The following is a 16897-nucleotide window of genomic DNA, read 5'->3' on the forward strand; positions in this document are numbered from 1 at the left end:
AATCACAACACTGAATTAATATTAATAAAATATTAATTTCTCCTGACCTTAAAATGGGACACTTCACACATTATTCAATGTCTTTCTAAAGTTTGTAAAAATTACATTTATTTCATTTTGACAAGGTTGCAGAACAATTCATGGAAGGAATAACTAACTAAAAATTATTGCTGCTGTCACATTTGTATACATTCCAACTGACTTAACAACTCTCTTGTGTGAAATGTACCGTAAATTGAAGAACTGCTTGAAACTAGGCAGCTTACATCATCTAAAAAGTAGATATTTTTACTTTGCTATTGTGACCTTATGTCTCCTAAACTGGTGAGGAGAGAAATGTCTGTTAAAAATCTTCACTGTATGGCACTATCAGAGATTAATGTTGGGGTAGGTCATGTGACCAACAACATGTGTGTTTCTGGGATTTCCTACCAAAGTTACAGAGGCAACAGTGAAAAAGACATGGCTGATGGTTTTTATTATAAGAGAATCGTGAATTTTGTGAACTGCATTTACTAATAAACCACATACTTTATTCAACTTATTTATTGATAAGTGGAACATAGGCCCTTTGACGTAAGTGATCTCCTGGACCAATCTCCTGAAATGGACTGCAGCCAGCTCAATTCACTGTGTTATTGATGTAATCTGTTTCATGGACTTGTAGCATCATTTCATTTATGTTTCATTTATGTGGACTCAAGAGTTTAATCATTTATAGACATCAAGTGATAGGAAACATCACAAAGTGCAGATGGATGATAAAGATGTTAAGATATGTATAACATCATAGACATATAGCGAGGGGGTCTGTGGCAGGAACACGGCCGATATTACAAGCCAGTGACATGAGCTTTCACAGCAGGCCAAATATGTGGACACCTAGTGTCTATCTCTGCCACTAGCTGTTATCTGACTCATCTCTATAATTGGACTCTACAACACTGCAACTGTTACTGTGTGTACAGTGCTACAAATTCTGAACTTGTAGTTTCGATCACCATTAGCCTGTATGGAACTTTTATTATGAAATATGTATTATTCAGCTAAAAAGGAGAGGCCCCAGGGGTGGGATCGATTTTTTGGGTTGGGGTTCTAGGTATCAAACAATGCTGCCATTCATCTTTGTGTGCCCTCATTCGCAGATAATAATAATAATAATAATAATAATAATAAATAAGAAGTTTTCATCCATTTTTAGAACCTTAAAAAAGGTAACAACACACAGAGCAGTGTTGAAGTGTTGTGGTTAAAATGTTTCTGACATACAGAAGGTTGTGGTTTGAAATACCATTATCTGCTTCAAAATTTATTTTAAAATCTTTAGCAAAATGACTCTGATTATTATTTTTATTCAATTAACTGGTTTAAATGTAATTATTTAAATGTCTAATCATTTGTCACATCATTTTAATCCTCATATTAACTATTTCATTTGCTCTTATTTTATCTTCCAATCATTTTTTTTACACTTGGAATCTTTGTGCATGTGACTTTACTTATTTGTATGTATTAATTTTGATTTAATTTCCTCCATTTAACCATTTTATATTTTCATCCATGTCATTGCTTACATTGTATCTACTTTGCTCAAATTTAGTTTTATTTATAATCCCTTCTTTTGTTTAAATCTTCATTTGCATTATTTTGTCCAGAGTGCAACAAGAATTTATGTTTCAATTTATATGATGATTAAATGTTTGTTTGATGATTATCATCCCAAAAATATGTACATCTTGTAATAAGAAACACATTTTGGAACCATTGCATAACCAATACAAATACATTATTTCATCTTTTGTTATGATGGCTAATTAAAAATAATTAAAATCAGATGCACAAAGATACCAATTCTCCTGTTTCAAGACAGCAAATGAAATACTTTATATGATGATTAAAATGATGTGACAAAGGGCTCAGAAATTTTAAAAAATTACGTTTAAACCAATTAACTGAATAAAAATAATGATTGAAGTCATTTAAAAAGATTTGAAAATAAAAAAATAAATTGAGCACCTAACAAGATTCGCACTCACAAATTTCTGTACATTGTATCGTAATCACTACGCCACAATGGCACTTTGTCTACAATTATTTTCATGGCTCTAGAATATAACATAAAATTAAGAATTTTTTTTCCATTGATTACTCACAAACAAAGGACCACCAGTGTAAATGGCTGCAAAGTGTGATACCTGTGACCTTAATCTAAATCACTGCATAGATGGTTTCAAAAAATTGGCCCCATCCCTGGGGACCTCTCCTTACAAGCCACACATGGACTTCATCCTACTGTTTTGGAAAAAAACTCGTGATAATTTTTGTTTGTGGCTTAGATTAATATTTCATGAAGAACTTTCAGTGTTTAATACATGGACACACAGACAGTTTTCTCTGTTGTTACAGAAGTTATTTATGTTCAAACAGAGTGTTACAAAAGAATTAATAAAAGACTTATTTCACACCATGTTTTCTGTCTGTATGTTCTGGCTAATCTCAGGAACTACTGCAGGGATCTTAATATGGTTTTGACTAATAGATGGTCTGATTCATGAGGAAAGTTTGTGTACATAATTTACAAATATTTCATGGAAATAGGCTGAACTATGATGAACTGAAGGTCCGTGCCACTGTGAAAATTGTGTCATTACCACCTAATAGTAGAGCTGCAGCAACTCTAGAGAGTAGCAGAACTTTACTAAAATCCGTGCTGGGCCTGCTGGTCTAGCGGTAAAGTGCATGCCTGGAAACAAAGTTTTAGGGGCTCAAGTCCCCTGGTGGACGACTTACTTTTCACTCTGCCTTCTAACCTAACACTTACCTCTCAATGATGAGGATATTGGCCAGAATATAAATGTCACTCAGATTCACCATTAAGCTGAAGGTCCTCCTTTCCTAATTGCAAAATTTGTTTAGACACGAAAGTTATCAAAGTGGTATCTCCTATAATGTCAAGTTGAACACATATATTTCAAACTGACACAACACATATAAGTCACTGAGCAAGTTGACAAAGCAAGACATGTGAACACGGTAACATTCGAATGAACACTGAGTCCAAGTCTAGCAGCCGCTGGCTGGTTGGCCGCTTAGGTTGCGCGGCTGCTGCATGGCTGGCAGACAGTGCCGCATGTAGAGGACGCGCAAAATTGCGCGGCGGCACTCTGAATGATCGGCAAGTCACAACACTTTCCCCCCCTTTTGAAATTTTGGCACTGGTCTTGATGGAGGTGGCCTGTAGATTACTAACGTCCATAGGCGTTGTTTGACTGGCTGTAAAGTCTCGAGGAGGAGGCGTCCCGTACGGCCGGAAGTGTCCCCGATGATAACGGGTCGAGATGATAGGAGACATAGGGGTCGAATCTGCTAGGGCCTCATGCACCAATCTGCCCGTTGCGGCAAGTCCAGTTGATATAACAGGAGACATGGGTGATGTGTCAGCGTGTGTAGGAGAAGGAGGCGAGTAGATTGGCTCCGACAGATGATGGTCATCCGGTTCCTGCATGGGCATGTCTCCTGGTGGCTTTCGTTCTTGTACTGGCACTGAGATGACGGTGAGAGGGCTGCGTTGTGAGTAATGAGAGATGCCAAGATCCTGAGCGTCAGGTAGAGCCGAAGGTGGTGCAGCAGCATTCGGAACAGGCATTGCCGGCACATGAGGCCGAAGCTGGTCCGAATGACGCACTGCAATACCCGTGTCCGTCTGGATTTCATACAGGCATTGGCCACAGTGTCGTAAGATACGGCCCGGACTCCATTTTGGCCGCCTGCCATATCCCCATACTCAGACAAGGTCATCGGCGATGAACCGGTCAAGCGAAGGCACCCGCGGCCGTGAGGTGGAAAGCCACAGAAGACGAAGTAGCGTGCGGGGCTGTCGGCCATGTAAGAGCTCAGTCGGGCTGTGGTCACCCATGGGGGTGAAACGGTAAGATGCCAGAAACTGGAGAAGCGCATCAGCAGCAGCAGAAGAAGTCAGGAGTTTCCGCATCTGAGCCTTAAATGTGCGGACCAGTCATTCAGCCTCACCATTTGATTGTTGCTGGAACAGAGGGGCCGTGGCATGCATAACGCCATGATGAGCCCAAAAATCTGCAAATTCGGAAGAGGCAAATTGCGGACCATTATCAGTAACAACAGTAGAGAAAAGGCCTTCCAAAGAAAAAATGCGGGCGAGAGCACTTGTGGTTGCCGCGGTGGTAGGCGACGTGCAACGGACAATGAAAGGAAATTTAGAGTAGGCGTCAATGACGAGGAGCCAATAAGTACCTAAAAAAGATACCGCGAAGTCAGTATGAATGCAGTCCCAGTGCATCTCAGGCAAAGGCCACGGTGACAAAGATGACTTCGGGGCGGCGGCCTGTGACGCACAAGGGCCGCAGGCAGCGACCATGTGTGCTATTTCAGAGTCCGTGCCAGGCCAGTACATATGACGGCGCGCCAGAGATTTTGTGCGAGACACACCCCAGTGACCTTGGTGAAGGAGGCGCAAGACCGAAGCACGCAAAGACGCAGGTACCACCACACGTGGCGAAGCATTGTCGGTGGAAAGGAAGATAACACCATCTCTAGCTGTGAGGCGGTATCGCAAAGCGTAGTAGTTGCGCAACGGGTCAAAAGTCTTAGCGGACGGACGATCTGGTCAACCCTTCTGAATACAGCATAAAACCCAGGAGAGGGTAGGGTCAGAACCCGTAGCAGCCACCAGCTGGTACCCGGTGATGAGGAATCCGTCCACAACCCGCTGCTCGGCAACATCCAGGTGGAAACACAAAAGTTCGTCCCTATCGAATGCCACATCAGGACCCATGGGAAGGCTAGACAGTGCATCAGCATTCACATGTTGAGCCGTCGGCCAGAAATGAATCTCATAATTGAAACGAGACAAGTAAAGAGCCCAACGCTGGAGGCAGTGTGCAGCCTTGTCGGGAAGTGACGATGATGGATGAAACAAAGAAACAAGTGGTTTGTGATCCGTAACAAGATGAAATTTGGATCCATAGAGAAAAAAACCAAACTTATGAAGATCACAAATAATGGCCAAAGCTTCTTTTTCAATTTGAGAATACTTTTGTTGGGCATCCATGAGCGTTTTGGAGGCATAAGCAATGGGTTGTTCAGAGCCGTCAGAAAAACGGTGAGCAAGGACTGCACCAACCCCGTATTGAGAGGTGTCCGTGGCAAGAACAAGATGTTGGTCAGGTCGATAAGTAGCCAGGCACGGGGCCTGTTTCAGCATAGTCTTCAATTTCTGGAAAGCCACATCGCATGACGCGGACCAGTGAAAAGGCACGTTTTTATGCAACAGGCGATGCAACGGCTGAGCCACTGATGCAGCAGACGGTAAAAACTTGTGATAGTATGCTATTTTCCCCAAGAAGGCCTGCAGTTCCTTAACAGATGTAGGGCGAGGAAGGGCATCGATTGCAGCGACAGTTTGCTGAAGCGGACGAATGCCATCCCGAGAAAGTTGAAACCCCAAGCACGTGATAGATGCCTGAAAAAATTTTGTTTTCTGAAGATTACACTTAAGACTGGCAGTCTGTAAGACATGAGAAAGCGTGCAGAGATTCTGAAGATGTTCTTCAGTGGTGAAGTCAGTGACAACCATGTCATCCATGTAATTGAGACACCCAGGGACAGGGAGCAATAATTGTTCCAAGAATCGCTGAAAGAGAGCCGGGGCGCTGGCAACCCTGAATGGCAATTGATGGGATTGATAGAGGCCGAAAGGCGTGTTAAGGACCAGAAACTGCCGGGAAGCAGCGTCGAGAGGAAGTTGGTGATAGGCTTCTGACAGGTCAATTTTAGAAAATTACTGGCCTCCCGCAAATTTAGTGAACAATTCTTCAGGTCGGGGCACAGGGTAAGTGTCGATGAGGCATTGCGCATTTACAGTGGCTTTAAAATCGCCACAGAGACGAATATCACCATTGGGCTTGGCAACGACAACGACAGGAGAGGACCACTCACTGGAAGTGACAGGAAGCAAGACCCCTGAAGCAGTGAGATGATCCAGCTCCCGTTTTACTCGATCACGAAGGGCCACAGGAATGGGCCGAGCCCAAAAAACTTAGGCCGAGCAGTGGGTTTGAGTGTGGTATGAGCTTCAAAGTCATTTGCACGGCCTAACTCAGGAGAAAAAGGGACAAAAATGTCGTTGACAAGGAATCCAATTGAGCATAAGGAATAGCATCAGAGACGATATTGACAGAGTCATCTATGGAGAACCCAAAAACGCGAAAGGCATCGAAACCAAAAAGATTCTCTGCGGTACTCTGGTCAACCACAAATATGGGAACAGTGCGAACGATGGATTAGTAAGATACCTCAGCATTAAATTGTCCCAAGAGAGAAATCTTCTGTTTATTGTACGTCCGTAATTGCTGAGTGACAACTGAAGATATGTCTGAGACTTAATGATAGTGGCAGCAGAACCAGTATCCACCTGCATGTGAACATCTCGACCAAGTATTTGGACAGTGAGGAATAACTTCCCTGAAAGGGAAGAAGTACAATTGACAGACAACACAGAATCAGAATCAGCATCATGTTCATGAACATCATGTATGCGGTCGGATTTGCAAACGGAAGACACATGACCCTTCTTTTTGCAATTGTGACACACAGCCCAACGTTGGGGACAATCCTCGCATGAATGTTTCATAAAACACCGCAGACATGAAGGAAGTTGCTGGGGGTTTCGCTGCAGTTTCTTAGAGGATTGTTTACAGTTAGGCCGAGGCTGCGTGTGGGTGCGTACTGCGGCCTTGTCACCTGGCGGGGACGCACCGCACGGGTCATCAACGGTGCACAGAGGTTGTATTTCCCCGACGTCACCCCATGCCTCTATTTGCGCCCCAGCGGTGCGAGAAATTTCAAAAGACTGCACGATGGATAGGACTTCATTTAGAGTCGGATTCGCTAACTGAAGGGCACGTTGCCGAACTTCTTTGTCGGGCGCCGACCGGATAACAGCATCCCGTACCATGGAATTGGCATAGGATTCTTTCTGAACGTCAGTAACAAATTGACACTTTTGACTGAGGCCATGAAGTTCAGCAGCCCAAGCAAGATAGGATTGATGCGGTTGTTTTTGACAACGATAAAAGGCAACACAAGAGGCTACCACATGCGTTTGCTTTTGAAAATAGACAGACAGAAGTGAGCACATTTCAGCAAAGGACAAAGACGCAGGATCTTTCAAAGGAGCCAATTGCGACAACAACCGATACATTTGAGGTGAAATCCAGGAAAGGAACAGAGACTTACATGTTTGTTCGTCCGTGACATGAAATGCCAAGAAGTGCTGTCGAAGACGTTTTTCATAATCAGACCAGTCTTCCGCTGTCTCGTCGTGAGGAGGAAAAGGAGGAATAGGCAACGACAAGAAACGTCCCGCATGTGATGCCGCGACGAAATCGTGAATTGCCGATGTTAGAAGCGTTTGCCGTTCAATGAGACCTTCCAACAGCTGCTCGACAGTAGCCATGGAAACCTGTGGGTCAACGATGAAAAGGAAAAATCCACTACCTCGTCGCCAATTGCTATAACGTCAAGTTGAACACACATATTTCAAAACAACAACTTGTGTAAGTCACTGAGCAAGTTGACAAAGCAAGACATGTGAACACGGTAACATTCGAATGAGCACTGAGTCCAAGTCTAGCGGCCGCTGGCTGGCTGGCCGCTTAGGTGGCGTGGCTGCTGCACGGCTGGCAGACAGCGCCACTTGTAGAGGACGCGCGTAATTGTGCGGCGGCACTTTGAACAATCGGCAAGTCACAACAGTATCCAATTGAAATACTTGCTCCACGCCACTGAGCATCACAAGATTATTATTAATGTGATCTATACATCTACATATATATTCTCCTTCCTTACATATTATAAACTGAAGTCTCTCACTGTCTTTTTCTACTGTATGTGATGACTGAGATCGGTAACTACTGCAGGTATTTTGATACTGACACCAGACTGGCACTGGAATTGCCAAGTTCTAAGAAGGTACGTATGTTATCTGTTCCCTATTTAATTTGCATTTGGAGTGACAGCTAGTGGTGACAATGGGAGCTGCGACCTACCATGCCAGCTGCAGTGGTGATTTCCAGTTACTGCGCAGCTCTGAAAGTCAGTATAGGATAAAAAGCAGGCCAGCAATCACCTCACTAACAAACGGCCACAACTGCATGGAGGTTTTGATGCCCAGTTTGCATCGTTAAGCGGGTTGCAGGTGTAAGTTGTATGAAAATGTTGATATTCAGTTACCTAACATAGTTTTCTGCATTTTAATCACAACTTTATCCATTGGGCTATTAACAAAATAACTGCTATGCCAGAGAAGTCATCTGACTATAAATACTTAGTGCTACTCGTGCGAAGCCAGGGCGATTGCTAATTCAACATATGTAAAATATTAACATATATTGTCACACTGTTAATAAAGAAGCCGACATTTACAAGAGAAGAGTTTTCAGAATGAGCAAGCAAACATTTCAGATGTCACCTGATAATGTTTCCTTTATAAATTGAATACTAAATAAATTAACAACATATAGAGCACACAAACTGTCTCCAAAAGTAATTTGCCCATAATTTTTGCCCACAAATTTTTGATTATAGAAAACTTACCTGAGTATCATATTTCAGAGCTGTTGGTCCAAGATGAATCCCATCAGTAGTTTCATCGGGACTTCCTTGTGCGACAAGTTTTGTACTGGACCAAAGCAGGGCTCTGCTGTGTAATAGAATCTGGAAGAAGTCAATCATTTAGTTAGTCCTCGCCTTTATAAAAAGACTAACCTGCCAGATGTACATTCAGTACCAAATTATGGATTGACAGTTCAACTTTCCATTCCCTGCACATAGCGTAAGATAGAGATAATTTTTTTATCTACAAAAGTGTTGTTGAAATAATAGCAAAACAGATTTTAAAAAATGAAATAAAATATGCACATTGACATAATATTTAAAAATATGGGATAGAAAGCCAACAGGGGGAAAAGATAAGGACACATTAAGAGTTGAATAAAGCAGTTAGATTAAATGATAGGTTTACATGAAAAGAAATTAGATGCAGATAAAAGGAAAGGAAAAAAGAATTACTAAGAAATGAGAATACTGGAAAACAGATTTGCTATAATACAATCATGATTTGTTTTGTTAAAGAATTTGACTGACAAGGTTCACAGTATTATGCAGGGAAGAAACTGAACAAAATGACAATTTAGTTTTAACCTTCACAGTTGCCAATATGAAAAAGGTAATTGGCAAACGGCAATATATTTGTTTGTGTCTTTTTACTTAAAATATCAAAGTAATGGACCAGTACAAGGCTAAATAATGATATTTTATCTAGTGACATAAAGATCTTTATCCAACGCACTGCGTTAAGAAGTATCAGAACTTGCTGTTCTAGCTCAAACTGTATTCATATGATGATCCACCTCTTCCTTGTCCTCACCGCCACCCATCTTTGTCATTTGACATTACTACTTGCTGTTGACCACTCTAGACCTTTCCTCACATTTTGGTCTTCACATACATATAATCATGTTGCTACTGGATATTTTTTAATGTAATCTACCCACATTCCATTCGGTAGTAAAATAAATTTTTCTTTTAGTCTTAGAATTCAGGACAAATCTTCCTTCATCCATCTACACTACATTTATCTGACTACACATATTGTAAGCATTCATTTTACTTTCATTACAGTCAGAATTATGCCTTTCATACCATTCTGTTTCCTGTACCATCTGCTTAATCCCCTGCCTCTCCATGCAGTATTTCAACCATTGTCTTCAGGTGCCTCAAACAATGATGTTTAGTGAACTCACTCTTTGAACTCAAACCAGACTGCAGGACACTGTTGGCGTCATGTCTCTGGCTCTTAATGCCCTATGATAAAATTAATTTTAAACAATGGAAAGTATAGTTTCAGCTCTCTGATACTGCAGACGTGTGTGCAAGTTGAGCTTGCATGGGTGTGTGTGTGTGTGTGTGTGTGTGTGTGTGTGTGTGTACTGCTGACAAAGTCCTCAATGACCGAAAGCTATGATTATGTGAATCTTTTTATTGTGCCTATCGCGACTCAGCATCTATGCTATATGGCGAGTAGCAACGTTCCTTCTCTTGTATTGTAAAATTAGTTTTAATGTTTGCATGCCATTATTCACAAAATCTTACAAAAAGGAACAACTTATGGAAGGCTTGTAATAAGACATTCAGTTTATTAAGATCTCATAAGACATCTCAACAGCCAGAGCAGAAAACACTGAAAAGATGTTACTTTCATTGGATAACAGCACATGTGCCGAAATAGTGACATGCATCAAATGGCCTAGTACACCTGGGAGTCGAATTCTACTAAAAATATGTGAGCAACGTCAATAATAACAGGCAATTGGTTTGAAACTAACCAGTAAGATATATATGACCACTGTTTAGACCATCTGAAGCTGATAATCATCCCAGTAGTCAAAATAAATATGCCAATAACTTGAATGAGATTTTCACTCTGCAGCGGAGTGTGCGCTGATATGAAACTTCCTGGCAGATTAAAACTGTGTGCCGGACCGAGACTCGAACTCGGGACCTTGGCCTTTCGCGGGCAAGCGCTCTACCAACTGAGCTACCCAAGCATGACTCACGTCCTGTCCTCACAGCTATGCTTCTGCCAGTACCTCGCCTCAGTCTGGCACACAGTTTTAATCTGCCAGGAAGTTTCATATCAGCGCACACTCCGCTGCAGAGTGAAAATCTCATTCTGGAAACATCCCCAAGGTGTGGCTAAGCCATGTCTCCGCAATATCCTTTCTTTCAGGAGTGCTAGTTCTGCAAGGTTCGCCGGAGAGCTTCTGTAAAGTTTGGAAAGTAGGAGGCGAGGTACTGCCAGAAGCAAAGCTGTGAGGACGGGACGTGAGTCGTGCTTGGGTAGCTCAGTTGCTAGAGCACTAGCCCGTGAAATGCCAAAGTCCCGAGTTCGAGTCTCGGTCCGGCACACAGTTTTAATCTGCCAAGAAGTTTCATGCCAATGACTTCTTGGATATCATATCGAAACTTGACTTTTTTACTGAAGAAATTTTATGTAGAATGGACATCAGTTTGGACCACGTGGGAACTAAAAATTGTATATTAAACTGGAGGATATAATTTAACTTCACATATTTCTGTTATTTGCATTCTTTCAAAAATCAGAAAAAATGTATAACCTCACTTGATGATTAATACTCAGAATCTTATTTGGTCGCTTCAAGAATTTTTGTTGTGCATGATCTCTGTTAACAAGATTTATATCTCACTGATGTGTAATATCAAGATATGTGTGTGCACATTTTGAATTACACATCAGCACTTCACTGAGGCTGTAGCACTCACAACAACAAAATGCAGGATGGTTGTATATGAAGTTGGCTGATTTTCTGGAAACTAAGAGTATTTTTTCACTTGAGATGATCTTTATTGAATTAACAGTACCCGTTCACAGTATCATACCCTAACAAGTATACCAAAGCAAAATAAAATGGACCAATGGTATGAGGGATATAATTCAAAACTCACAGTAAGATTAAAATTACACAACATACAGTTTAACAAGGTCAGAAAAAGAACCTATTCACCACATGGTGGCTCGGTGGATATATGCAAAACCAAGAGATTCAAGCTTTTAGAATACAGTATTTCTTTGTGCAGAAAGGTGTACAGAGCCAAAAGAAATGAACTTTTGGAGGATTAAGCATAGAAATCAAACATCAACCCAGGAGACAGTGAAACATAATAAAAGATAAATAAAAAAATAATATGGCCAACCACAAGAGATTTGTAATGATGCAGTATTTACGGAACAGGAATTCATACTATTAACTGCAATCTTAGGAAATCTCAATACAGTCCAATTGCTGCAAACATTCAATTTTAGGATTTAGTTATCTGGAGTTGTCAAAAGGCATGGAGAATCCCCCCCACCACACACACACACACACACACACACACACACACACACACACACACACACACACACACACACACACACCTCCCAACATCCAATGTTATGGACTGCACTTTGATGACTTATAATCGTGCTTGAAAATGAAGAACATCCTACCCACAGTCATTTCCAGCCCTCCCAAAGTGGTATTCCACCACCCAACCAATTTGTATAATATCCTAGTCAATCCTTACACCACATCTACTCTAAACTGCTTTTACCACACGTCACATCCCTATGGAAGACTTAGGCACAAGACCTGTCCGATACAACCACCCAGTACATCCCATATTCCAGTCTCCCCATAAGCATATTCTATCCTACAAGAGACAGGGCCAACTGTGAAAGCAGTCATCTCATACACCAGTTCTGCTGCAGTTTTGTATGGGCATGATTGTCAACCAGCTGTACACCAAAATGAACATGAACTGCAAAACTGTGGCAAAGAGCAGAGTGTAGCACCCAGAGGCAAAACACACTGCTGAAGAAAACGTGCTCGATTTCAATGCCTGCTTTACAACATCTACCACTTGGATCCTTCCCTCCATTATTGATCAGCAGTTTCTTTGAATTACACAGATAGGAGTTGTTCTTAGAACACATCCTCTTACCCTATAATCCTCAATCTTCGCTAGCCCCTGCCACACTTCCACTTCCAGCCCTGCCCAGGGAACTAACTTCATCCATCCTGCAGTACACTTCTTCTGTGTTCCTTTTCTCCCCTTCTAATACACTACTCTTCACCGGTGTGTGCTGTACATGCTCAATGGTGCTCCTCCCTCCAGCTCCGTACCTCCTTTCAACCTTTGTCCACTCCACCTGATGCAACCCCTCAACCCAGAACCCACTCCAGCTGTGTAATCAGACAGCACAATATAATCATAAAAGTTGTGTGTATGTGACTTGGGTTTTCAATTACCACATTCAAATTAACAATTTTTCAACCAAGGAAGCACCAGAACTTTTTCAGTTAAAGCACAGTGACATTAATTTTTGACACTATGCCGACAGACTCATCTCCCGATGTAACTGAAAACTTTAGAGAAAACCTCAGTTCACTTGTACATAAGTTCCCCAATCATACAGTAATCATCGGTTGAGACTATAATCATTCAACAATGAATGGGGAAAATTTCAGTTTTGTTAGTGGAGAGTGTGATAAGACAGCCTCGTAAACTTTACTAAATGCCTTCTCCGAAAACTACCTGGAGCAGATAAATAGGAACCCCACTTATGGCAATAAACAGACCTGACCTCTTTGAGGATGTCCACATCAAAACTGGTATCAGTGAACATGACGCATTGGTGGCAACAATGAGTACCAAAGTACAAAGGACAACTAAAAAAAAAAACAGCAGGAAGATGTGTGTGTTCAGTAAACTACACTACTGGCCATTAAAATTGCTACACCAAGAAGAAATGCAGATGATAAACAGGTATTCATTGGACAAATATATTATACTAGAATTGACATGTGATTACATTTTCACGCAATTTGGGTGCATAGATCCTGAGAAATCAGTACCCAGAACAACCACCTCTGGCCATAATAACGGCCATGATATGCCTGGGCATTGAGTCAAACAGAGCTTGGATGGTGTGTACAGGTACAGCTGCCCATGCAGCTTCAACACGATACCACATTTCATCAAGAGTAGTGACTGGCGTATTGTGACGAGCCAGTTGTTCGGCCACCATTGACCAGACATTTTCAATTGATGAGAGATCTGAAGAATGTGCTGGCCAGGGCATCAATCGAACATTTTCTGTATCCAGAAAGGCCCAGACAGGACCTGCAACATGCGGTTGTGCACTATACTGCTGAAATGTAGGGTTTCGCAGGGATAGAATGAAGGGTAGAGCCACGGGTCGTAACACATCTGAAATGTAACGTCCACTGTTCAAAGTGCCGTCAATGTGAACAAGAGGTGACCAAGACGTATAACCAATGGCACCCCATACCACCACGGCAGGTGATACGCCAGTATGGTGATGACGAATACACGCTTCCAATGTGCATTCACCGTGATGTCGCCAAACATGGATGCGACCATCATGATGCTGTAAATAGAACCTGGATTCAACTGAAAAAAAAAAAAAATGACGTTTTGCCATTCGTGCACCCAGGCCGTCATTGAGTACACCATCGCAGGCGCTCCTGCCTGTGATGCAGTATCAAGGATAACCGCAGCCATGGTCTCCGAGCTGATAGTCCATGCTGCTCCAAACATTGTCGAACTGATCATTCAGATGGTTTTTGTCTTGCAAACGTCCCCATCTGTTGACTCAGGGATCGAGACGTGGCTGCACGATCCGTTACAGCCATGCGGATAAGATGCCTGTCATCTCGACTGCTAGTGATGTGAAGCTGTTGGGATCCAGCATGGCATTCCGTATTACCCTCCTGAACCCACAGATTCCATATTCTGCTAACACTCATTGGATCTCGACCAACGCAAGCAACAATGTCATGATATGATAAACTGCAATCTCAATAGGCTACAATCCGACCTTTATCAAAGTCGGAAACGTGATGGTACGCATTTCTCCTCCTTACACGAGGCATCACAACAACGTTTCTCCAGGCAACGCCGCTCAACTGCTGTTTGTGTATGAGAAATCGGTTGGAAACTTTCCTCGTGTCAGCACGTTTGTAGGTACGCCACCGGCGCCAACCTTGTGTGAATGCTCTGAAAAGCTAATCATTTGCATATCACAGCACTTCTTCCTGTCGGGTAAATTTCACGTCTGTAGCATGTCATCTTTGTGGTGTAGCAATTTTAATGGCCAGTAGTGTAGATAAAAGAATTGGTAGTGTCATATCACTGTGGAACTTGAAACTTTCAGCTCAGGGCACGAGCACGTAGAGGAACTCTGGCTCCAGTTTAACAGAATAATCGACCATGCACTGGACAGATTTGTACCCCGTAGAACAGCTCATAATTGGAGGGAACCTCCATGGGATTCAGTCACCATAAAGAAAATTCTAAAGGAAAGAGATTACTGCATAACGTGTAAAAGAAAGCTGCTGTGTAAAAAAAAAGATGCTGAATGAAATGTGTTTGGCTGCCACCAGAGCAATGTGTGATGCTTTCCATGATTACTGTAGCAATATATTGTTATGTCATATTTAATAAAACCCCAAAAAATTCTTGTCATAAGCATTGTTAATGTCCAGTCACTCATGAATGAGACAGGAACAAAAATTGAAGGTAGTAACACAAAAGCCAAAATGCTTGATTCTATTTTCAAATGTTCACTTACAAAGGAAAACACAAAAAAATTGCCCCAATTTGGCCCTCATGCCACTGAAATGGGTGAATTAATTTTTAGTGTCAGTGATGTTGACACAGCTGAAATCATTAAAGCTGAACGAAGCTCCAGGGCCAAATGGAATCCCTTTCAGATTCTGTACTGAATTTGTGTCTGAGTTAGCCCCTCTTTTAACTATAATCTATCATAGATCCTTGAAACAAAAGACCATGCCCAGTTCTCGGAAAAAGTGACAGGTCACATCCATCTAAAAGAAGGCTAGTAGAAGTAATCCATAAAACTACTGTCCAATATCCTTGACATCAATTTGTTGTAAAATATTAGAAAATATTCTGAGCTCAAACATAATGAGATATCTTGAACAGAATGACCTCCTCAATGCCAATCAGCATGGATTTTGAAAACAATGATCTTGTGAAACCCAACTTGCTCTTTTCTCACATGAAATACTGAAAGCTTTGGATCAAGTCAATCATGTATATGCTGTATTTCTTGATTTCCAAAAAGCATTTTACTCAGTACTACACCTACACTTATTGTTAAAAGTACGATCATATGGGATATCAAGTGAAATTCATTAGTGGTAGGGAAGATACACCACATTATCTTGGGTAGAGAGTCATTGGATGTGCCCAGGGAAGTGTGTTGGGACCCTTACTGTTCGTGTTGCAAATTAATGAGCTTGCAGACAGTAATAAAATCAGGCTTTTTGCATATGATGCAGTGTTTATAATGAAGTATTATCTGAATGAAGCTGCACAAATATTCAGTCAGATTTTGACAAGATTTCAAAGTGAAGCAGATATTGGCAACTTGCTTTAAATGTTAATAAGTGTAAAATTTTGCACTTAACAAAACGAAAAAAATATAGTATCCTATGACTATAATATCAATGAGTCACTATTGGAATTGGCCAATTCATACTAATAGCTAGGTGTAACACTTTTTAGGGATATGAAATTGAATGATCATATAGTGTCAGTCATCAGTAACACAGTTTATTGAGTAGAATACTGGGGGACTAGAATCAATCTACAAAGGAGACTGCTTACAAATCACTCATATGACCAGATCTAGAATGCTGCTCAAGTTTGTGGACCCATACCAGGTAGGACTAACAGGGGATATTGAATTATAACAGAGAATGGCAGCACGGATGATCACAGGTTTGTGGAAAAGTGTCACAGATATACTGAAGAAAGTGAACAGGCAGACTCTTGAAGATAGATGTAAGCTATCTTGAGAAAGTCTACTGGCAAAGTTTCAAGAACCAGCTTTAAATGATTAGGAATATGCTACAACCCCCTATGTAGCACTCGCATAGAGGTCGTGAGAATAGGATTAGAATAATCACTGCTCACACAGAGCCATTCAAGCAATCATTCTTCCCCTGCTCCATACATGAACGGAACAGGAAGAAACCCTCATAACTGGTACAATGTGATGTGTCCTCTGCCATGCTCCTGATGGTGGTTTGCAGAATACAGATGTAGATACGTTGTGAGAAGTTGAGCACCACTCCACACTCAGCAGATAATCACTCTTACATTTCACACCGAAAATTCCTTTAACATTTTGCAGCTCCTGTATTAAAATACCAGTTGCATTTTATCATTTAAATCTACAGGCATTAGG

General features: G+C 41.5%; 1 protein-coding gene across 3 annotated transcripts in view; it reads right to left on the reverse strand.

Annotated features, from left to right (window-relative positions):
- Positions 1 to 16897, reverse strand: part of LOC124787742 (N-acetylneuraminate 9-O-acetyltransferase) — a 254809-nt gene that overhangs the window by 140249 nt on the left and 97663 nt on the right. For all 3 annotated transcript variants that reach the window (XR_007015998.1, XM_047254605.1, XM_047254606.1), the window contains one exon: positions 8632 to 8751. Coding sequence is in view for 2 of the 3 variants with exons in the window: in XM_047254605.1 (XP_047110561.1) it covers positions 8632 to 8751 (120 nt within the window). In the remaining variant the exon portion in view is untranslated. The remainder of the gene's footprint in view (positions 1 to 8631; positions 8752 to 16897) is intronic.

Source organism: Schistocerca piceifrons, chromosome 3 (assembly GCF_021461385.2).
Source record: "Schistocerca piceifrons isolate TAMUIC-IGC-003096 chromosome 3, iqSchPice1.1, whole genome shotgun sequence".
Lineage (NCBI taxonomy): Eukaryota > Metazoa > Arthropoda > Insecta > Orthoptera > Acrididae > Schistocerca > Schistocerca piceifrons.